Below are 24,692 nucleotides of genomic sequence, written 5' to 3'. Positions count from 1 at the left end.
CATCAAAAGATGATCAAACAAAATATAGAAAAAAGATATTGACAATATTGAATTAGAATCATGACAAGATCCTCTTATCAGTTAATTAGAAACTAACTTGTACGAGTATTGTCACTAACTAATCATAGGCTCAATGGATACTTGATGCTGTGCATTTTCCATGAATATAAGAAAGACTTCTCCAATTCAAGGGCATAGTATAGTTGACAAACCAATGAGTGAACAATATGCTTGATTATAGATAGCAGATAATAGCTAATCCTAGAAGCACATGATCAGAAAATCGTCCAAACAGACTCCTGAGATCCCCATGGATAGTTTTGCTCAGAATTTCAAACTGAAAAATTGCCAAGGAGGAATAGCAACCATAGTTACAGGAAAAAGAGGTAGATAAATACTTAAAGTTAAAACAGTAAATATGAGAAACTATAAACAAAGAATTTCCTTTTTCTACGAGGTCAATCTATGGGTGATTTGAGATATTCAATCAAGATTATTGAAGCTTCAATTGCCAATTAACAGAAAAGAAAAGCAAATAAATATTTAAAACAAATTACAGCATCATTTTAGTAGCAGAGGGTAGTATGAGAATGGAAACAGCCTCTCTGCAAAGCGGGGGTAAAGCTGAGTACATTATGACCCTCCCCAGACCCCGCAGTGGCGGGAGCCTCGTGCACTGGGTATGCCCTTTTTTTAGGGTAGTAGGAGAATGCATGAAGCAACATATTAGATCTTCCAACCCATTTCTATGCTATAAAGTAGAAAACTATGTTTCATTTCCATTGGTGAAAACTGATAGGAGAGACAGAGAGAAGGGTGAGGTTCTGTCCACCAGTTTCTTGCTTAACTAAATTCATCCCAACTAAACCTTATCCCGACTAAATGGGGTCGGCAACAGAAACATTATTTCGACATTCAACTCTATTTAGAACCATACTTATTCTCAATCCTAAGCATGAATGCTTTTTGCTCCACGTCTCCAAAGGTCATTTTAGGCTTTCCCCTTGCACTTTTATCTCACCTAATCTTAAATCTTATCACCCCATCAAACCAGTGCGTTCAAAGATATTTGTTGCACATGAACTGCTTCCAAAGCTTAAATCCAATTTTTGTTTTTTAATTGTAGTAATAACTAACACATTTTAGATAAAATTCACCAAATTGATACACTATAAATCTCTCTCTAGATCAAAAATAACAAGAATTTACCCATCAAACCAATTTGTTGGCCTAGATCAGTCCATGATTGAAGCCAAGTTAGTAGATATGGCCCAGTTGTATTATGTATGAATTTTCCTGATTTCTGACCATGAGAACCAATTTTCAGCTATTAACTGGATAAGATCATCCGGGCTATTCACTATTGGTCATTAAACAAACCATTATTATATGCTATTGTATAGAAGTGTCGATCATAAATGCATATACGTTCATTCGTATTAAAGATTGAATACGAATTCTGGATTCGAGGACAGGTGTTTATACAAGCAAAGCCTATAAACATGGTTGATTGGAACTCGTAAGATATTTGAGCTACGTAAAGGAACTTAAATTTCATCTGGTTCAAAACAGCAGAAAAAAAAGACTACAACCGGCACGATGAGGCATTGTTTGGCTAAATCGCAGTAAAGATTAACATACAAGCTGAAGATGAAGAAAGTCAATCACCTCATTCAGTCTGCAGATCTAGAGGAAACGCTTACGAGATCTCTCTTTTTTCTCTATCATATTTTTTTTCATCTTCTCTGATGAAATCAGATCCATACGATCTTAAGTAGGAAAAAACAGAGGAATACTAAGAATATGAGCAGGAACAAGTAATCAACGAAGACGAATAACGTAGTGGAGCCATGGTTCCTCGTCTTCCTATTCTCCACTGGTTCCATCTTCGCCATTAATCAATCCTCCGCGGACTTGAGCTCTCGAGCTTCCAGGTGAATGTCGAAGATTCCAAGATCTAGGGTTTTTTCCTGTCACGGTCCTTGACTCCACATAAGTAAATCTCTGGTTTTCTTTTGTAACGGTGGATCGGTTAGTTGTTTTCAGACAATGACACCCGTTTTACACCACGGCGGCACACCACCACCCTCTGTTTTGTTCAGTAAAAAGGAAAAATGTTATAGGCCATGCTCTGACACAGTAGGGTCCGAAATGACTACCATACTCCTCTGAAAGGTGGAAATTCCACCCCGAGATATCAGTGTGCTTTCTCTCATTGGCTGCTGCGCACATGGTCCCTGCGCTGCCTACAGAGACTGCTACCCATATTAAAATATGGATAGAAAAGACCTTTGGTCTTAATGGTAGGAACAATTTAAATAATCAGACTTCATAGGCCAGGGTATGTACATGTTTCTGTTCATCAGTTGATTATCGATCTATGTGGGCTCATGATAATTGAGCTATAAATGGGTTAAGTACCTAGTATGACTATATAATGGAGCCCGCATGGGCCATAAACGGGTTATAATCGGGCTAAATGAGCTTAATCAGACTATAAATGGTTAGCTAATGGGGCCGATCGGTCTCAGTCAGGTACCCATTGGGCTACAACCAAACACCATTACTGACCGGTTAGTAATCGGATTAGGCCCAACATTGGGCTGTTTCCTAATTGGTCAGTTTGGTGGGAGTGGGATGGTTATCAATTGGGGTCTGACTCTCCAACCAATTCTTTGAGGCTGAAGCTCGAAGACCACCTACATCTAGGGATGTAAACGGATCGAATTCGGTCGGATAGTGGCATTATCATATTCATATCCGATTATATTCGGACGGATTCGGATAATATCTTATCGATTTTCGGACGGATTCGGATAATTTCTGGATAGTGATTTTTTGAATACCGATTCTCCTAAATGGATATGAACATGGATCGAATACAAATTTTCGACTATCCGTTGACATCTTTACCGTTTTTATGATGAGGGCTAGGGTTAAGACTTGAGAGTTCAACGACTCCCTTTTTTTCTACTCTTCTTAGTCTTTGATTTTCTCTTGTATTTATTTTCATAGATATGTGATTCCATGTTATAATATTCTATAAGACAATATATATAAACCAATAGAAAAATCTAGAAAAAGAATCACATTATCTTAACTTATAAACTTATAAAAATAAGATAACAAAATCCAATAAGGTAACGAAAAAGGATAGATGAACACAGAGATATATTTTAGATATTTTATTACTTTCAGATTGTTAAACGAATCGGATAATAATCGGTCGGATAGGGGGATTATCATATTCGTATCCGATTAGTTTCGGATGGATTCGGATTCTCCTAAAGAGATACGAACGCGGATCGAATTCGGATTTTCGAATATCCGTTTACATCCCTACCTACATCTCATCACACCGTAGGACCTTATTCAGATAATGTGTGGAAACGTATATGGGACTATGAAACTTTACCAAAAATCAAATCATTTTTTTGGAGGGCATTTGCATAGGGAATAGGAGCTGGGGAAGCTCTTCGGCTTCGCCAACGTCCTATTTACCCATCATGTCTTTGTTGTGATGTAACAAGGGAAACTGAAAACCATATTTTGCTAGGGTAGCCCTTTTGCACGGGCTGTTTGGTTTGGAAGTTCACTTTCATACATTGTTGGTACATTTATGGACAGCAAGAAATGACCTGATTTTCAAGCACATAAACTGGTCTCCTTTTGAGGTCATCCAAGTGACTCAATTAGCACAACAGGAATTCTCCTAAGCAAACAGTCCATAACCCTCTTCCTGCAACAGCCAAATGGTCCATAAAAGGTGGAATCCTCCCTTCTGAAGCATGTACAAACTGAATTGTGATGCAACACTTCCATTATTCAAGATCATACTGGGAATCGACAGATAGCAGTGTCAGAACCTGCACTCTTCCATTCGAGTCTTATTGGAGAAGCTCTGGCCATTCGATCAAGTCTCCTCCATGTTATTTCTGAGAGTTATGATCATGTCATGTGGAATCTGATAACATGCAAGTAATTCAATATCTCCAACCAACACATGAACTGCTGCAAATTAAAGTCTTCGCCATGACAGCAGGTCATGATGCAGTTGCAATCAGGAAGATGATGAGTGATGCAGGAGTAAGCAAGGAACTTGTTTTTAGTTTGATTGAGTCAGGAGGTGTGGTTCATGTATTCCTTGTAGGAGATAGATCACAACCAAGGATAGAAGAGGTAAACAATATGTGCAAAAAAGTTTTAAGTCCATCAGTTATGAACCTGAGAAGGTGCTCATGTTGTTCGAAATAGACGATGAGAAGGAATTTGCTCTCTCATCACAGCGAGAAGTTCACTCTTGCAATTGGTCTCAGCAACACTGTTAAAGGGACAACCCCCTCTTATAGTTACCAATCTCCAGATGTGCAGTGACTTTCATGCTTCTGTGAACCGGCGTCCAAAATCTATGATCGCACAAGATAATTGTAAGAGATGTGCAGCAGTTTCATCATTTTACAGCTCACGTATGGGATATTGGTGATTAATAAATCTCCTGCATTTTGCCACCCTACCATTGCATTTTCATTCAGATTCAGAGAAATCATATGAATGAACCCATGAGGCCAATACTTGCAGCGGGACTCGAGTTACTTAAAGTCTCCTTATAACGTCCCTGTCCTGTAGCCTCTGGTTTCTCTGTACCCTGGACCAGCCAACATAATATATGTTACCACACTACATCCTTTAACCTCTTTTTTATGGGTTGGGAGTTGGGAGATCAAACCAAAGAAATAGCTTTAACCTTCCACACTGTCACATTCTACTGAGAAGCAATCCCATAAGAAAAAGAATAGCAAAGATAAGGTAGATGAAATAGAGAAGGAAAAGGGGTTGCACATATTATTGATGAATACAAACTGCAGTCATGAATAGCTATAAATCATCCCATTAGCTTCAGTTTTGACAATAGCCATTAAATGCCAGTGCTCAGTGGTTATAATAAGATGGTGGAGTTTCCACTAGAGTCATGGTAGAATTTTGGGAACCAGACATTTGGGCTAGAAAAGAACCCAATAATTAAAGGTGCAAATAATAGAAAAAGGCGGGGGTGGGTGAGAAAAAGAACGGCACAGCATAAAATTAGGTACAACAAAGTTTCCAACCTAGTGCCAAAGCACCATGCCCTGATCCTCCCCCTAGTAGACCTGTTTTTCACATTCTCAAGCAACACCAGAGGCTCAAGGCTAACTTTCGAAGAAACAAAACCCTTCGATGATACAGTAAGATGAAGGAAAAAGGAAGATTTGTTCAAGGAAGTGGGCACAGGCAATAATACGCATGTGAAAGAAACTTCTTTTGAATGTGTGCTCTAAATAGAACCTGTTAAATACATTTGATTATTGATATCAAGGAAAAACTATATTCCTATATGCAAATGAAAAAGGATGATATTGTTACACAAGATAAATATACAAGTTTCCATGTAAGGTTTGTGATGAACCACAAGCCCTCGTCCAGCTGCATTTCCCACCTGCTGTGAGCCTGTGATTGACTTCAAGAATTTTTTAACCAGGAATTCACGAGCAAGCTTTCAATTATTTACCAATAACATCGAACTGAACTCAACCAGTTGTTGTTCTCACTTCATTTACTCCTGATAAAGATGAACCATGGAAAAGAAACATGTTAGTATCTGGAAGTACTGCAACATCATACCTGGATCAGAGGAGCATAGTTGCTGTGCTATACCTGAGGATTATCAATTGAGGAAGAAATTGCTTTTACTTCCACCGATTCCTCTGAGATCCTCGCTTCTGATTTCTCATTTGAGTAACTGGAGAAGACAAATACAGTCAATGTAGGGATAAGGACTATGCTAAGGCAGACTGGCCATAATGATGAAGCTGATGCATGAGAATGGTGGCGATAGCACATATATTTTCAAAGATATTTGGAATCATTTGATAAAATGGCAAATTATGTGACGTGAACACAGGAGGCTGGAACCCGTAACATTTTGGCCCACAAAAATCTCCAGAGCCAGAATGGTGAACATCCTTCACTTAAAAAATTCTTTGCATGATCTGGTAATCATAGCTGATGATACATAAATGGTTCATACATGAAGTTTCTGGTCTCAGAATAAGTCCAGCTAGAGGAGCTTCCCAAGCCATGCATACCCGAAGAACATTACAGCCTTTGTAACTCCCATCATGATTCATGTCAGGACATGTCGTCAACTATTTGATGTATAGATATCTGTACAGAATATCCTAACATGATTGGATGGATGTCAACTGATGTTTTCAAGCACGGACCAGTATTTCTATTGTTCAAGAAAAAAGGTTGTCATTTTGCATGATCCAACTGCACGGTCCAATGATCCAAATGGAATCAAAACAGAATATTTCAAACTTTTAATGGATCTTCCAAGGAAAAAGACCCAAGGTCTGATCGCACACAGTCACACAGATTGTCAGTCTAATGGTCCTTTAAAATATTGGGAACATCTGCTTTATAAAGATTTTTTTGGGAGGGATTGCCACTGTATATCCAAGACCTCCTTGAAGGCTCACAAATGCACCTCATAGTGGAGAATACCACAGTTTCATTTGGATATAGCCAATGGAAGGCTTTAGAGGAGTGAGGACCTCTCTGACCTCCCCATGTATAAATGTTGCCCATGTAAGTGCAAAATATGTACGCCTAGATGAGCAGCAATAGGTCAAAAGACTCAAAACTGTAAGCATAAATTGCTGATTGAACCAAGAACAAGAGCAGAATATAATAGGTGTATTCCTCTGTATCTGGTTTGAACTTGCTTTGTATGAGAAAAGTTCTCCTTGTTACAGAGGTTAGTGGCCTAGCGGGAACTAAATTGACAACAGTAATAATGTTAAATGCTTACGTTGAGAGTATGGTCACCCAGATTAGCTCCACACAGTCCACCCAAAGAAGCCTTTGTTCCACAGGTACCACACCATAGGTAATTAGGTGGGCAAAAGGCCAAAGCTTCCATCCTGCCTGTAAAGCAAAGCATAGCAAATAAAACTTGTCAACCACAACTTGTTCCATATCTATATGAAATATGTAACATAACCTGGGTTTAAATCAAGCTCATAGCCAGATTAAAAATAATAGAAAAATATAATGTCCAAAGTATGGGTTTGTACATTTAACATGATTCATTTCAACAGTAAGAAAAATGTAATACAACAACCAAAATTGAGATAAACAGCGTCTACAATTTTGACAATATGAGTTAGCCCGGCAAGGGGTGATTCGGTCACATAAAGGATAACTCAGGAATTCAAGAATTCTAGTCAGTCTTCATTTTACAAAAGCATTCTGCATCCGAAAAACTCAAAACAGAAATATACAAAAAGGTATTCCAGATGATTTTTCTTACAGTGAGCATGAGCCAAAACGTTGCCTTAAGTTCACTGAAAATACTGACTGGGGATTCAAATCGTAAGAATCCTAGTACAACATAGTAGATGCTGTTCCAAATTGCTGCCCATACAGTTTGGTCGAATGCAACTTTAGCAGGGACCACCCACCAGTCCTGGAAAGGAAAAAGAGCCTGGACAACAAAGGAATATGTTTCAGTCTTCCGAAGAGAATAAAGAAATACGTACATATAACAATTGTAACGAATATGTAAAGCAACACAGTCACCTCACAGAACTGGTAATAATAGTGAGAAAGGGAGCCATGAAGAGAGAACCCGACAAGGCCTGATCTGAACATCCGTGTTCTGTCAAACTCAAAAAGAGGTTTTCCTTCATAGCACTGCAAATTAATTAGGCTATTAGCATGGGATGTAACAAAAAGTAAAATAGAACAGAAAATTTTGAAAATAAAGGAGTAAAAGAAGATAGACAAGAAACAAGATTCTAAATTTAAGACTAAGTCATACCTGTGCAATCCAATCTCCCACGGAGTAGACAATGCCGCTTATCACCATTTTGGCCAAAACAGGATTTTCTTTCAGAGCTTCCTCGTAAGCAGACCAGTTGTGCTGTGGTGCATATCTTAGTATCTCATAGAGAGTCCATCCCTAAGGAACATAAGAAAAGCACATGAGTTCCAATGGACAAGGAAACAAACGAACAAAAATTGCTTCTTATAAATGGAATGACACTAAATAATAATTCCAGATACCAGTTTCTAGAGATAAATGGAGGATCTCTATCTTCCCCACGAAAAATTAATTCGTTTTGCTAAACTAAAGATAGCATTTTTAAAACCCTATATAATGTTAAGATGAAGAAAAACTCTGCCACATCTAAACAGGATAAGGAATATGGGCAAAAAATCCTATCTGAGAAGTCCAAGACAAGGAGAAAAATCTGAGAACAATATAATTAATTGTCAAAACAGGTCAACCCAAAAAACAGCAGTTGGAAACAAATTGAAATCGACTAACCAAAACCTAAATGAGTTTCAATGCAGGAAGAGCAAACAAAAACAGTAAAAAGCAATTTATTCGCGAGAAATACATATGAAAATTTAAAAATAAGATAAATAAAAGGTCCAAAAATTCATCCAAGGGAAAACCAAAAACAAGAGCCAGCATCCAATTCTTTCATGGCAGTTGATAAAATAAGGAGAGCACTACAGAACTAAAGGACAATATCATTGAAAGTGTAATAAAAATCAAATGAAAAATTAATTAGAACATAAAAAGTACAGAGACAATAACAGACCCAAGAAAAAATATTAGATTGAAATTCCTCCGTGACTTGGGTTAGGGGGAAATGGGTGTAATGAATCTACAGTTTCAGCAAAGCCACCAACAAACTCATCACGAGAACATATGATATCACATAAGAAAGGGCAAAGGGGAGAAAACAAAGTATACAAAAAATTTTAAATAATAATAAATAAATAAATAAAAGTCTTTCTCTCTCCCCTTACTGCCCAGCAGCAGTGATAGAAGCAGTACTAGTAGTAGCAAGCTAAGGATTCTAATGAGCAGGAAAGAACAAAAATTTCCAAAACCTGTCTAACTTAAATGCATAACGAACTAGGTAAGTGCCTAGTAATTGTCAACATTACCAGAACCCACATGAAAATTACAATTTAAAAGTAGTTTACGAATTTCAAATTTTAAAAAGGGGAAAATAGAAAGACTGAAAGGAAGAAAAAATAACTCACATGCCAGTAATCACAGTCGATGGTGACCAATTTAGTGATGGCGAAAGTACCAGCAGCAAGAACAATAGTGGCATTAATTGTTCTATCAATAAACCTATCAATATCTCCCTCCTCTCCCTTCCCCTCCGATGGATTGGACGAAGAAGAAGAGAACCCTCCAGCTCCCTCGAATGACAACTGGCCCTCATTAGAGAACCCACCAACCTGGTTTATACTATCTCCTTCTCTTTCTCTTTCAATTCCAGATACTACTCCATCTTGCTGGTCCGTCGAATCACTGCTCTGCACTGGAATTACATGGAGATCATCCGCAGCCGAAACAACAAATAGGGCTCTTCTCTTTCCTCTCAAGAAACTGGAATTCTCTGATTTGTGACATATGGAGAAGCTTTGCAGAGACGAACCAGAGAGACCCTTTACAGAAAAACTGCATCTAGGCCTCGACCCTCTGATAGATTTTGTGATGGGAAGAAATCTCTGGGTTACGACACTATTTACAGAAGCCATGGCTGGCTGAATTCGGGAAGAACGACTGATAAGGGCGAGATCAACCGATTTAGTCTCTCCTAGCTAGAGAAAGGTACAGTTCGAAGCTTTTATACATAACCATCAATTTTTCTTCTTCTTTGCGGATGACGAATACAGTAATTACAGTCCACAAATTTGAGCGTCGATTTTTCTTCAACTTTGAGGTAACGTATGGCCCATGATACCGTTGATGATGGGCTTTCACACAGAATAGCCCAACCAAATCCTTCAAATCCTTATAAAGAGTATGCAGTATCAGACTTGTGGTAAAGGGGTAGGCACACCGACCGTGTGCGATAAACTAGGCGGCACCAATGGGGGTGCGGGATGAGGCATCATATAAGAGGGTCAGAGGACCTTTCAGAAGAGAAAAAGAGAGATAAATATACTGGGCGTTAGCTTATGGTATTTAGGTGGTGTGCCTAACATTTTCGTTAGATTTTAAATTATGAATTTGATTAAGAAAGACTTCTTGTTCAATGAAAAGGTGTGAACAAGGTAAGTAAGTGAAATCCGCAATAGGATCGGCCAGTTGGTTCTGATCAGATTCAGATTCAAATTCAGTCAGAATCAATCAGGAATCTTCTTGAACCCTAGAAATTCAGTATAGATCGGCTGATTCAAATCGACAAGAATTGGGATCTGGGCTTCGCCGATTTCAACTCGAATCGGCTGATTATCCAATTACGATTTTTAAAACCTTGTGTGTGAGGCTTTTTTTTCTTTTTGCTAATGTAAATTGATCAAAAAAGTATGGAAATTAATTATAAAAAGTAGATAAAAAGCCAATCATTTATTTTAAACGAGTGAAGAAAATATATTCATAATTACAAACTATAAATCATTTTTCCATAGGATAAAGTAAAATAAATGTTTTTCAACAAAAAAAAAAAGTAGAATAAATGCTTCTAGATATAATATAACACTAGATGTTTAATTATTTTACATCAAATTAGAAGCTAAAAACCATTGCTATTCACCAAATTGATACCTTTAAAACTCGGTGAACTTTGTCTTTCTTAGGATATTCATAATTGTTATTGTGATTCTCATTAATTCCAAATTTCTGATCATAATTATTCCAACTATCAACTTGTGTGTGGTATGGATTTCACTTTAGTGAAAATAAAAATGGGTTTTCTTTCCTGTTACAAGCCCATTTGATAGAGAATCATGGAACTGTCTCATTGGTCTAATTTCAGCTTAAAATGAGTGGAGGAAGTAGTTAAAAACTTAAAATGACAAAAGATGTTATTTTGTATTTTTTATTCATCTCCATTTGATGATATTTTGGTAATTTTACTAAATAAGCAGAGTTTGAGAAACTTTCCTTGCTTGCTTTGGACTAAAATTTGGGCATTGAAATGTACACGGGGTTCTTTATCACGTTGACTAAACCATATATTGTCAAGTGACAAATAGTAAAACATTATACTTCACTAGGCATAGTGTGCATAGAAGAATCCATAAAAAAAAATCTCATACTTTGAGCCACGGGATGAGAGAAAAACCTACAGACCAAGTAATGTAACTGGGCCAAGTTAAGATCCATGTATTTGAATCCTCTCCGGCCTGGGGTTGAACGGCCATTGTGTTGCGCTCAACTCACAGACCACCACGTGGATTTGATGCAAATCCAATGATTGGTAGATGAGCTCAATGATTGGTAGATGAGCTCAATTCAAAATTCAAAATTATTGCTTAAAATTCAAAAATACATATTAGACCGCCATCTACCAACAATTGGATTTGCATCAAATCCACATGATGGCCTCTCAATTGCGCGCGGCACGATAGCTGCTCAACCCCAAGCCGCAAAAAATCCAAATCCAAGATTCATAGGGAAACGACTAGAGACTCCAAAGAGAACAACTGATGTGTGTCATCAGGGACACCAATAACCCATTGGATATTCACAAGTGATGGGTCCATGGTGTTGGACCAGAATTTTTTATTTTTTATTTTTTTTGTACTCCATTGAGTTATCTCCTCTTTGATTGGCTTGATTCTAGATAACTCTCTTACTTTATTTCATAATTATATATATAGACACGTGTAGCTGAGCCCATGGTCCTGTAAGCCATTCATATTTGAGAAGGTCTTCTCTTGCCTGGCGTAGGTGACATGCTCCTTTGTACTCCATAGGTTGTTAGTTGGCACTTGCTGACTTGTCTCCCATGTAAAAATGGGTGGTCTAGGAATTTCTCCATATCACTTGTTTGATGTAATGGCTAAGCAACCTATCACAGTATTTTGATGTATAGTTTATTTTTTTTTCCCCTTTTTTTATAACTTTTTTCTTTGATAACTCGAACACAAAACCGCATCTATATATCCCTACCATTCATCTATTGAACAAAAAAATATTCTACAATTTTATTTTTTTTTTGTTAATTTTGTGCTTTCATTTTTAAAATACGGCAGAAAATGCATGTATTCTTGAATCTTTAAAGTTGAATAAAAATGCTAGCATGGAGGGAATCTCCAACCCAACACCAATCATTTATTAAGAAAGTGGGAGTTAGTTATGTGAAAGTGAATGGAAAAAAATCCCCCATTGTCGGCATGGGAATCTTTTTCTCAAAAATTTAAAATTTAGATAAGAATGCTATAAGATAGAAATTATGTAGATGGCACGTGGGGTTTAAAATGTAAAAGAATTTTTAAAGGGGCTCTGTTTCTGGGTGAGACATTGGAGCCACATCGCGTGCGCCAACCAATGAGAGGGCACATGGTGACACAAAAGGAGCGGAATTTTCATCATACATGGGGGCATGGCGATCATTTTGCTCCCTACTATGTGTAGGCATGACTGCATTCCATGCTGAAAACATTCTCCCATTTTTAAAATACTTGGTCCTTTTCACTCTTGAGGGTTAATGCATCTTTCGTGGGCACAAATGTTCCTCAAATGTAAAAGCATTTTTAGAATACTAATTCATTGTCACTCTTGAGGACCAGTTCTCTTCGTGAGAATCTAAAAATGCAACAATAGATCCAAATACATTTTGTGAGTTTTTTAACTCTCGTAAGCTAAAAAAAACAAAGTAGTAGAGTGTTACAAATTAAATGCGGCCATAATGGGATCCAAAAGGTTCTAATTTTATGGATGGGATCCCTACTGCGTGCATTGCCACTTAAACATCACCCTAAATTTTCTCTTTAATGTTCCAAATGAATCTCCTATGAGCATATTCTTGCATGATTACTCTTCTACTCCCATTCTTGCTTTTAGGGGTTTGAATTTGGCCCTGATGGCCCGAGCTCGCCCTAAGATCAAACAAGGCTTGGGTTGCGATACCTTATCCCTAAGGGTTGGTCAGGTTAGAAATTTCTGACCCTAAATCAAGGTCAGTCTAGGTCAGGATTGAGGCCTTGGGCCGTGCCCAGCTTGACCCAACCCAATCTTGTCTACTTCTTCTTGTTCTTTTTTTTCTTTTTGTTCTTCCTCTTCCTCTTCTTTCTTTTATTTTATTTTTTTTTTTGCCAAAAATTTCATACACGGCCGTCCAAGCATGCACGGTCGTGTCCCCTCTCACAAAGAGTTGGAAAAGTCATAAACCCCCCACCCATATTTAATGCCTCGAAACTCCCACCCTCTCACATGCAAGTCTTACACAATCGTGTATGAAAACTGTCCCCTTAATTTTTTATTTTTTTTGGTAGTTTTTCTTCTTCTTCTTCTTCTCCTTCTTTCCCAACTTGGCCAGCCCATGCATCTCCCTTCCCCTCACCCCATGATTAGGGCCAACCAGGGTCAGATCAGCCCGACCCGCCCTTTGTTGGATTTTTTTGGCCTTGATCGAGTTAGGGCCAAGTCAGGCCTGGGCCTAGCTAAGGGGACTCAGGGTTGGACTAGGATTTTAAAAGGATTAGCCCATCCCGACCCTATTACAGCCCTACTTGCTCTCGCTCTGAACTTTGGATAACAACGGCTTGCACGGTACGCTTTGACACATGTCCTAGGGGAATTAGGCTCCTCTCTTGTGAGCCCAGCACTCAAGGAGTGCCCAATGAGGCATTCAATGCTGCTAGGCGCGCTGGGATGCACTTCGGGCTCCATGCAAGCACACATCCTCACACGTAGGGATGTAAACAGATCGGATTCAGCTCGGATAGTGCTATATCCGCATCCGCATCCGATTAGCTTTCGGACAGATTCAGATAGTGCTAAACGAATACGGACACAGATACGGATTGGATATTTTATCTGTTTACATGTAAATATAGCTTTTCGGATAACTATAGCCTATCCGTATCCGTAGCCGTTTAGCTTTCGAACGAATTCGAATAGTGCTAAACGGATACGGACACGAATTCGAAAATGGATTTCGGCTATTCATTTACATCCCTACCCGCACGCCCAACAGCCCAGCGTCGTTAAATGCCTCACTGGGCACTCCCTAGGCGTTGGGCTCGTAGGACAGGAGCCCGATTCACAAAATGGGCATTTCTGAAAGTAAAAAGGACACGTATCCAGTACTAAGCCTACATTCACTGGAGTTGTGCTCTTGAATAGATAGGGTGTTTCTTGCACCATATAGACCACTTTATATAGGACTAGTCATCTTTCATTTTCACTAATTAAACATAACCTTATTGTTCTTCTTTTTTATTTTTCTCCCATTTGCAAATAACTCCATTTAATTTGCTTGAAATTCGATTTTTCAACATTTTATTTCTTGAAACATTTTAGAAGAAAGGACTCTCTACACAATAGTCGTGAGATAGTAACAACTTACAATTGCTCTAATGGAAAATATGGAAAATATTAAAAGACTTACAGCATGGCATATCACCTGTCCTTTAGGTTTGTTCAGCAGCCTCAACTACAGTTGTGATGAGTGGCTCTTGTGTGAACTGATCAGAAGACAACTGATCAGTGATAGCCTTGGTATAGTAAAGGTAGTAGAACTGAGTGCATATGGTAGTGAGGACGACGAAAGCAGCCCCGGCTGAGAAGACCCCTTTTCCTAGGGTTTGGCAAGAAGGTCCAACGAACCCGCCAAAAATAGTCCTGTATCTGGTGTGTTGTGCATTAACCAAAGAACCCCCAACCAAGCAAATTTCGGCAACAGAAAATGTGACCCTGTATTGAGGTTCCACGTGAAAGTAATTATCCCAGATCAGATGTGAATAATCATAAAAACCAAAAGGTCACAGCATTAACATAGGTGGGAATGTGTAGTGGCAGTGAAGGACTTACCAGCAGCCGAAGAATAGGGTGATTGCCCAAGCCCTTGAGACCTTGGGATTGAGTGCTTTGTCAAGGCAGAAGAACCTGGCTTGCATCATTACAAGGACCTGACTGGCCATGAGAAGTAATGATGCGCCCATGCCTAACTTTGTAGCGATGTCCGAGTCATACAAACAATAGTAGTAATTCTTATTAATATCCGTAGTAACTCTGGCCTGTTCAGTGAAGATACAAATGAATGGATGAGTAGCAAGGGTAAGAGCTAGCCGGAGCTGGATTGTGTAATTGCAGAAAAATCAAGATTGCATTGAACGAGTCCAAAATCGAACCAAATCGATTTAATTTAAATTGAAGCCTAATGGCTGCCCTCTTATATTTTGCATTTACTATCAAAAAAAAAAAATTCCCATCCAAATCGAACTTTGCAAAATAGTAAAACAAAGTACATGTTGAGAAATCATCGATAACAAATGATGTTTGGAACTGGAAGGGGAACATAGGGTATGGGGTGTGGTTTATGTGATTACCGAAATCACCCCTCTCTAATGCAATTTGTTAAGATATCAATATCTATGGTGAAGGAATTCCTCCTTCACTGTGGGTGAGAGGAAACTCCATATATCTAAAATTCAAAAGGGGCCATGTTCTTTGTACCGCAGCGCACAGGGGTTTAGGATGCCCCTAGACACATGGGGTGGGGTGGGGTGATCATTTCATCTATTCAGGGGGGTAAAATGACATATCTATCCCTATTGTAGGAAGCACTAACAGGGAACTCAATTCCTATTAAGAAAATGGAAAAAAGAATATTATCTCGTCGCATAGAAACATGAGCGTATAAAATTACCACCTCACCCCCTGTGAAAATAAAAAAAATCCATCCATGTATATATACTCTGTACACGCTGGTGCAAAGGATACACTTCTCTTGCCCAAATTATTTGGTGATTGAACCAATCCTCCAAGTAGGAAACCTCCATCGAACTAAAAAACTGATTGATAGATCGTTTCTTTTAATGGAAAGAATGAATGAAAATTTCATAAAGAAAGGGAAAGGCAGCAGAGTATCTATGCATCTCAACAGATAACCACACCCCTTTATGGAGCAAAGGTAAAGAGAAAGCACATATACATAGCTCGATTGAAAGAAGAAGAAGAAAAAAAGAAGTAAATAGCAGATAATCTTGCGTAAATGAAGTCGAGGCAGAAGGAAGAAAACTCACAGTACTCCTCCTAAGCTCAGCTCCGATGGCCAGAATGAAAGCTACGAGGTTGAATACAAAGACGACGACGACAGATACCATGCCTGAAGCCATTATTAGTTCAGTGCCTAGAGCGAGGGATTCACAGAGAGAAAGAGAGAGAGAATGTGAGATTAATTATTAAGCGTGTTAGGATTTAAGAAGTCAAGGTCTTCCATCTAAGATAATAAAATAATGCTCTTTTGGTCAAGGTCTTCCCATCTTGGATAATAAAAGCACTTGCGATGTAAGCGCGTGAAATTGAGAAACCAACAACAACAACACCAATGGTGATTGGCCCATTCAATAGGAAGGATCGAATTGAAGTAGGTAGCAGCTGGGAGGCTTCAAGGAGAGTTAGAACTCATTAATTACTTCTTAATTGTGAGGTATTAATCTTTGATGACTAAGCTATTCTTTGGGATTAAGATAAATCTGCAATAACTAATATAAAGATTGAGTTGTAAGACTTATTCTAATAGCTTGGGCACTTCACTTGAAAATACTATATATGAACGATAGGAGAGTTCTAACAACAAACTTCAATATTCGAACACTAATTTGCTTTTAATTGCCACAACATTTTAATAATGTTAGACTAATGAGAGGGTTGAGGTGTGCCATAGGTCATTCTTCTTAAGATCGTAATTGCTCTTTATTGATTCAAACCGAATTCTTGCAAATCAACCCCCTAGATACAATAGTTCAAGTAAGCCTCATCAATAATTTTTGTGCATCATTATTGGGCTATGTTGTTGGGACATGATACACCATATTTTACTTACCCAATCTGAGGATGACATGTGGAATGGCTTGGATTCCAAGACTGATCTGACCACATGCATGACAGTCATACTGGTTTAGACACGTCAGCAAGATTAGTTTTAGAGAACCCTGATAGATGGTGACTGGTAACCGCAATCCACGTGCAAGAAGATTTCGAATCCCGACAAACAAGGAGAGGATCGCTCTTTCAAAGGGTTTCCCAATCCGAGCACAATTCCACCGCTTTACGAAGAAGGAAAGCCATCTGGCAGATCTGGCAAATCTTTGGAAAGAGGGTTGGGAAGAGAAACTCGTATAAATAGAGGTCCTTGTGCCCATGTAAGGGGGGAATTCAAGTATTCAGTGAATAGAGAAATCAAGAAACCTTCAAGAGTGCCCTTCGTTTTCAATAATTGTTTCTAGTCTAGTTCTAGTGTTGCAGTGTAGAAGAAGACCCTATACACTTTTCTTTGTGCAACATTTTTGCCGCCGTCTATGGGTACGAAGGAGAAAAACCTATGAGGATTCTAAGATGACGAACACTTGCAATTAGTCAAAGATTTCAAAGGCCACCGCTGCTGCTGCTGCAGCCGCCGCTCATGCTGTTACTCAAGAAGGCGCTCTAGGTGGACCTACAGGTCCTCTTGCGGGACCAGATGATCTGATCCTAGAAGTGAATGAATCCCAGCAGGAAGAATCACAGCCAAAACTCCCTAGAGATCCACCACGGTATGTGATGGTGGAACAATTCGATGCGATGCAGACAAGGTTTGGCTAAAAGGTTTCCAACTTGTGCATTGGCAATCTCGTCATTGCCGACCAAAAGACTTACCTTAACCATTCACTAATGGAGTTGGAATCCTTGACATCTTTAGTCTTGGTTCCACGATGCAATCTACCTCCATTCTTAGCTAATAACCACCCTAATCCCCTTAGGATCGAGGAGATCTGTGAGAGATTGGTTGAGAAACATTGCCTTGGATGTGGGGAAATCAAAGGCTATAAATTAAGGGTCCTTTAGACGTGATTTCAACTTTAGTCCCTATTAAGAGTCTCTAAGAGAGAAATAGATAGAGAATCTCTTCTTTGTCTGTAAGTCTCAGGCAGCTGTATAAACTTGAACTCCTCCAAACCTGATCTTAGCCTGCTCCAACATCCCTACACTCTTCACAAGTTTTGAAGCTAAATAAGTCTTCTTCTTTTCCCCTTTTATTTCATATAATTTCATTCATTGTGTTGCGCGATATCCTCCAAACAATGAGGGTACATCGTTGCAACCCACAATGGGGCAGTAGCAACATGTCATGAATTGGAGCATATCTGTATAGTTCATGATGGGGCTTTTCATACTATAAGATAGTAGACTTTTTTATCTTTCATTCATGATTTGTCAGAATTCTTTATTTGGTGTTTATTATTTTTCCTTTAATTTTCAATTTCTGTTGAAATTTTCAAGAATTTATGTACTTTTGTTTAAGGTTTTATTTTGTTATTTCGATTTGATTTTCCAAAGTTTCAATGATGGTTGTTGTTGTTTTACAGTGTTTTCCATCATGTTTTTATAGCCTTTTCATCAAAATTATTTTGTGCTATTTATTTCCTTTTGTTTTCATATTCCTTTGCATGTTGGTTAGTTTTTGCATATAGGTGTATTTTGATGATTTTAGACTTCATGATTTGCTCACCAGTCCATTTGAGCACATAAAATGGGATCCTGGGCATTACATAAACACTGTAAAATAGATAGATAAAAATAAAAGATAGATATTTGATTGAATCAGACCATGTCCTCTCTATCTATCCATTAGTCGGAATGTTCACAACATCCGTCTAAATGACAAAATTTATGCCTTGTGACGTTTGGAAAAATAACATTTCGCCAAATAATGGAAATTATTTATCGGACGTATTTTGGATTCTGATGATATCACAAAATATGCAAGGTTAGCATCTTTGGTGTAGAAATGTTTACCACCACTTCAAGGCCCTGTGCTGGAGCCCCAAGATGATGTTAGGTAAGGGCACAAGTCCCTCAAATGAATTTCATTTCTCACCACAATCATGATATATAATTTCCCTTGTGCTATCCTTAAAAAAGGCCCTGTAGGAAAGGCCTCAAAATCAAACCATAGTTGGCTGTTGAAGAGGTAGGTTGCATTTTCTCTCTAAATAGTGTAGAATTAACTGTTATCTTTATTATTTGAAGATGGAAGATACAATTCTGATTTTTTCATCTACCACACATACAATACTGATTACTGAAGGTTATCTTCACTTCCATCCTTGTAACAAGTTACATCTGATATAGCAAGTATTATTAGTAGTTAGATCAAAACTGTCGGAGGACTACAAGGCCAACAAGTTATCGATCGACCATGTTTTAACGTTCCAATGGCAAAGATTCTCCGGCAAGAAAGGCTGCAAAGAAGGCCAAGGACTCGCTAGGTTTGAAAATAGGCACTGCATGTCCTGCTCCTCTAAATGTTGCAAACGTGAAGCCCTTGTATTCTTGGAACCACCCACTAACCTGAATATTCCACAGCAGACCATATTAGTACTGTAAATGTGCTAACAAATCTTCTACTAGAAAGAATTGATAAAAAGATATGTCTAGATTACCTGCTTCTGGTGGTACCAAGGCCTCCAAGCTTTAGTGATAGGCAGTTCTAAGGCACTCAAGCTATATCTTGTGGACAGAACAGGAACTCTTCCATCAGTGTCTCCACTGATCAAAAAAGAAAGAAACAACTTATAAGGTTTAACTGAAGTACCTACAATCCATCAAAACAAATTTGTTCTTGAGGTTTCAAGAATTCAAATGATGGGTTTTCTTTGTATGGAGCTTCCCTTCTTGATAGTCTCTTACCTGTAGACCCATATCCTAAGTCCTGCTGCAATTAGCTTCTTGTATATAGGCAGGATTGAAGGCCTTGACTCTGACCATTTATGAAATATTGTGTAACTGCACCAAAAGTAATGCTAAAATTAGTTTTTGTTATTCCTTGTCAACTTCTTATTCATGCCAGTTTGGAATCATCATCAATGATGAGATGGTGACTGCCACACACAGAGAGAGAGAAAGAGAGTTACTTGCAGATGCTCCAGTTCTTGAGCTGGTGAAAATCGCTCACATGGAGGGCCTTCTGGACGTCGGGTCTGTTGTAGAAAGTCTTTGCATAATCGTCAAGGCAGGGATCATAACCACCCATGATCCTTGGCATCTGGTAAGAAAGTTCATTATCAGATCAGGCAATATATGTTACAAAAAAAATTTCCCCATCTTTGACAAGGAAAAAAAAAAGTGAACTATAAATTCAGACTTCAGAGTCCACTACATAATCATTAGAATTTAGGACCCATCCAAAATTGAATCAGATGGGTGATAAAGCACTTCCAGGCAACAAAGATTATGCCTTAACTGGACAGAAAAGGGGATTAATTTGCAGTCATCTCCACAGGTAAATATGGCGGCTAAGATTTCAAGCTTTCGAGTTAGTGTACACAGAATGATAATCATTTGTGAGAACAACAATAAGGAAATGAATAACTCACCATCTTAGCCTTGGAGTTGAACATGACTCGCATTGATCCGGTGTCTGTGTTAGTTGAGTTGGCACAGACAGAGGTATAGAGACTATAGATATCAATCTCCTTATACTGATTGAGTAATTCATCCACAGCCTGGCTGCAACTATCGTTGCTCCACGTATCGTTGCTGTCAAAATCACAGCTATCCTGTATAATTTTGTGAGTTTCATCTGATATCACAGCATGGCTCCAAGCATAATCCACCATACCTCGCCAATCATGAGAATCTGATGTTTCAGGATTACCCAACTGTAATTTTTTTCACAATTAAGAAACATTAGTTTGACACCCCATGGTAATCAATTCAAGACTAGTAAGAGTTTAGCTCATAGAAGGTCGATATAAATGTAATCGAATCCTAACAGTCATGAAATTATCAAATATTACTGCAATTCAATTCAACTATCAACTGAGCCTTTTCCCAATTAAACAGGGCTGGCTACAAGGATCCTATTTTGCAATTCAATTCTGTTTAAAGTCATGTTAATTAATTTCCCAGCAAATTGTCAAATATTTTTTGCAAATTCACCAATTTCCAGAAATAATGGAATTTTTTTAAAGACCTAAATCTGAAAAATTGAAGATATGTAAGGTTGTTGTACCCTTCTACCTAACTGAAGGTATAGAATTCAGAATAATGCTCCCCCCCTGTATAGAGGTTCCTTTATATTTGAAACAGAAATATAATATTAAATGTCTATTGATTTTTCTATAATCAGGTAAGGATCATTACCATGAAACCCTTTATATTGATATAAAGAGAAGGATCCTTGTTCATATCATAAATGAGCTCAGCTAACTCTGGAACATATTTGCCTGTTCATCATGTACACGTACAAGAAACAATCAGTGACCCAATCCAAATGAACAGTGTGAAAGGTTATGAAGGTGAACATACCTGCATAGCTCTCCCCTGCTATGTAAAAATTTCGGCTTCTATACATCGGGAATTTGTTGAACCACTTGTGCAGGAAAATATATGTATCATTCGCTAGCATAAGTTCAAAAGAAGGAAAACCAGTAAGACCAATGAGAAAATCAATAAGATCCATAATTATCTATTAGATAAGATTTCATAATATAATTAGGGGGTCAAGTTTTTCATATAGACAAGATTGGTACTGTGATTTAGACTCATTATCATACATGTTGGCAGCCCGAAATGGTCCACGTCACCATCTTTCCACAAAGCAAAGTTAGTTCCAATAGCCTTCTCCCACATCCCAAACAGTTCCATTTTTCTAGTGCTTATTTTAAAAATTTTAAAACAAGATGAATTGAAGGGCTATCTATCATTTGAAGAGGAATGTACAGTGCACAGTGAACAGTCAGCTACACTGCAGATATGAACAAGTTCACTCAACAATGATGACTGTGTGTTGCCTTGAAATAGGTATTCAGAGATTTGGGTAAACTATTAATATATGTATATGCTTATAGGAGATACGGATACGTACTCTGTAAATCCAAATAGTTTATTATGGTATTTAAAATCAATGACATGGATGTTTATCAAACTCACCTGTAAAGCTGTCTCCAAGAATATCATAATCTGTGGTTGCATTTGAGTATGAAAAGCCAACTCCAACTGGAGATTCCAAGAATAACATGTTCGCTTCTGCATCATTGTGGACATAATGGCAATTTAAAATACTTGCTTATGTTCTCAACTAAAAAAGCATCGATAGATGAGCTCTCTGGCCATATATCCCTATGATTTATGTGGAGATATGTGTGTGAATGTAAACTTGCATGCATTTATGTATTCATTGTTTATGGATGGATGCATGTGCATGAGTATGTGTATTGTAAATGAGATTCCAAACCTGTATTCCATGAGTAAGGATTGAATTTGAGCCCACTTCCATCTGTATCAACAATGAAAGGACCAATCTCTTGTGTCGCTCCATATCCCACAGAGGAACACCCAGGACCTGAGACATATATATATATTAGTTAGTCACCACATCAGATAACATAGAATCGGAGCACCAAAGCAGTGGAGTTATTTCAATTGACCATTATAGTGAATTGGAAGCTTAAAAAATGAAAATGGAACACTATGAAAATGTAAAGGTAAAGTAGAACCTCCATCATGCAAAAAAAAGAAGGTAATAAAAAAATGAGGTAATCATGCTATTTTTTTTTATAATCTTCCATTAAACTATCAAAAGCATAAGTGGGTTGATATGAGGGGTTGTCTAAAGACAAGCCAGCATGAAACTGTTAAGGAAGAATATGTGCTTGTTATAGGGAATTCAGTGGGGTATTTCTTCCCCTGTTCAAATGTTAAATATGCAAGTGATCTTATCCTTTCTTTGCTTTTGTAGAAAACAATTAAAATACTTGAATGAGAGGTTTTTAAAATTCTTACTCTGAATTCAAATCCCAAATGAGGTAGAGTTAGTGCAGAATAATATTTAAAATTTTCAAAACCCTACAGGCTATGAGTCTATGGATCTCTTTTCTAGCCCAGTCTAACTGGTTTGATATCAAAACCAAGTTTTTGCAGACATGGCAGGAAAGCTAATCAAATTTTTTTGCACAATCCCCTGAGAGGTGGACCACTAGAGGAAAGCAATGGAGAAGCCATTTCTGTCAAGGCCATGCCTTTGAAAGGCTCCAACAGAACTTTGTGTGGCTTTACAACAAACGGCTTGGAGTCAGTTTATATGCAGCAATTAGGGAATCACACTGTTACCTCCATTAAGCCACAACACCAATGGCTTTTCCCCAGGTTGAATTGAGGCCTCATAGAACCAGTAAAAGAGAGCCCTTCCATTATTTTCATTCACTGTCACGTACCCAGCATAATGCCTGAACCCCACCTCAGGTTGGCCAGGCAATTCAGTCACAAGATCATTGCTTCCCTGTATTGTCACCTGCTTATTGGCATGAGACCATGGTTTTTGCCTAGCAGTAACAACAGGAACTATAACAATTAGAGCAAGAAGAACCCAACTGAGAAAACCGATCACCTGTACTATAGAACCCATTAAAACACTAAAACCTCCTTTACTCACAAACCCTTGAAATCCCTCACAAGATGATAGAACACAGAGATGCTTCAAGTCTATATATACTTGTGGTTGCATGGATAAAGTACACATGACGAAAGACAAAACTAAAATTAAAATCAGAAACGGGGTGCCGAGTCCTACGTGGTGAACCGTCTTTTGTTAGTGATGGTCAGCAATTGTATGGCATCTGATGTGGAATTTTGGCAGGTGTGAGAGCTTTTCTTACATTGGAAGGGATAAGTGGAGCCTCCATAATATTGTCTGAGAAAGCTTTTTCTTGCACAGGGAAGGATGAGTGGAGTTTTTTGGCAGGTGTGAGAACACAATTTGTGAGGTGGGTTGTTGAATGAACAGTCACATGAACAGTATTCATGAATTTAGAGGAAAGCAAGGATCTTGTGACTGAATGCAGAGTCACATGAAAATGGATAGGACTGCATGGAAAAAGGAAACTATCTTTTGTAACAGTTTGTAAAAGCTTCATTCCCTTCCTTAATTTAGTATTCACCCCCCAACTGACTGTTTCAAACCTCATCTTTTGCTTTTGTAGGAGTTATCCAGCAAAATGGATTTATTAAGGGGTCATAAAGTGATTCGTTGTTCTTGATCCTGTTTCATCTTAATTGTTATTTGAATAACATGATCACAATAAACTACTAACATCGTTGCGCGTTACTGATCTAAAATCTTTTCTTTCTGCTGATCTATGACCACTCTCTCTCGGTGGTCGGGCTGATTTATCGCTGGGGCGCACATTAGCCCTTAAAAGGTTTAGAATTGGGGCTTATAAAAATTTTAAAAAATAAAAACTACCATTCCACACAGCCTTGCCAAACTAATAAAACCAATAGACCCTTTTAATTTTCTGGTTTGACCCACTGAAGGGGAACGGTTCTGTGTAAGGATAATGCTTCCACGGCAACTTTGAACACCCCTTAAAGATTCCAGAAACAGCATTTTAACCTTTGAAATCCAATGGAGATACCAACTAATCTAAACAACCATTGGATCAAACTAACTGTTTGATTTGTTGATACAAAAATGGTTCTTTATTTTATATATTTTTAGATTGAAATAAAATCTGAAGGGGTTACACAAAAACAAAAAGGGAACAGAATAGAATCTAAAGGGCATGCTTGGGTTCTTTGGAATGTTCTGGTTTTGGATTAAAAAAGAAAAAAGACAAAATTGGTCAGTATGTCCAGTGATAGAGATCAACATAATTTTGGAATTCTAGGTTAAAAAATAATT

At 38.1% G+C, this 24,692-nt stretch overlaps 3 protein-coding genes across 4 annotated transcripts; all 3 read right to left on the bottom strand.

The window, feature by feature from the left end:
- Positions 1-1,324: 1,324 nt before the first annotated feature.
- On the bottom strand, positions 1,325-23,474 carry LOC122639900 (serine carboxypeptidase-like 31). Of its 2 annotated transcripts, XM_043832935.1 has the most exons (11): positions 23,123-23,474; positions 22,248-22,355; positions 21,944-22,039; positions 21,320-21,412; positions 21,155-21,237; positions 20,386-20,670; positions 19,924-20,054; positions 19,700-19,795; positions 19,453-19,558; positions 19,208-19,360; positions 1,325-1,334 (listed from the first exon to the last, which is right to left on the bottom strand). In XM_043832935.1, the coding sequence occupies exons 1-10, from the start codon at positions 23,415-23,417 to the stop codon at positions 19,214-19,216; spliced, it is 1,440 nt and encodes a 479-aa protein (XP_043688870.1). In that variant the 5' UTR covers positions 23,418-23,474; the 3' UTR covers positions 1,325-1,334; positions 19,208-19,213. The 2 variants fall into 2 exon arrangements, with proteins under 2 accessions (XP_043688870.1, XP_043688869.1); XM_043832934.1 differs by lacking the exon at positions 1,325-1,334 and having other exon boundaries at positions 19,009-19,360.
- On the bottom strand, positions 5,284-9,674 carry LOC122639901 (mpv17-like protein). The gene is made up of 7 exons (XM_043832936.1): positions 9,103-9,674; positions 7,862-8,002; positions 7,621-7,734; positions 7,352-7,525; positions 6,851-6,966; positions 5,692-5,776; positions 5,284-5,596 (listed from the first exon to the last, which is right to left on the bottom strand). The coding sequence occupies exons 1-7, from the start codon at positions 9,607-9,609 to the stop codon at positions 5,591-5,593; spliced, it is 1,143 nt and encodes a 380-aa protein (XP_043688871.1). The 5' UTR covers positions 9,610-9,674; the 3' UTR covers positions 5,284-5,590.
- On the bottom strand, positions 14,423-16,143 carry LOC122638643. Its single transcript, XM_043831500.1, has 3 exons — positions 16,051-16,143; positions 14,837-15,042; positions 14,423-14,719 (listed from the first exon to the last, which is right to left on the bottom strand). The coding sequence occupies exons 1-3, from the start codon at positions 16,141-16,143 to the stop codon at positions 14,437-14,439; spliced, it is 582 nt and encodes a 193-aa protein (XP_043687435.1). The 3' UTR covers positions 14,423-14,436.
- Positions 23,475-24,692: the final 1,218 nt, after the last annotated feature.

Source organism: Telopea speciosissima, chromosome 9, assembly GCF_018873765.1.
Source record: "Telopea speciosissima isolate NSW1024214 ecotype Mountain lineage chromosome 9, Tspe_v1, whole genome shotgun sequence".
Lineage (NCBI taxonomy): Eukaryota > Viridiplantae > Streptophyta > Magnoliopsida > Proteales > Proteaceae > Telopea > Telopea speciosissima.
This window is presented reverse-complemented; position numbering and strand designations above follow the sequence as displayed.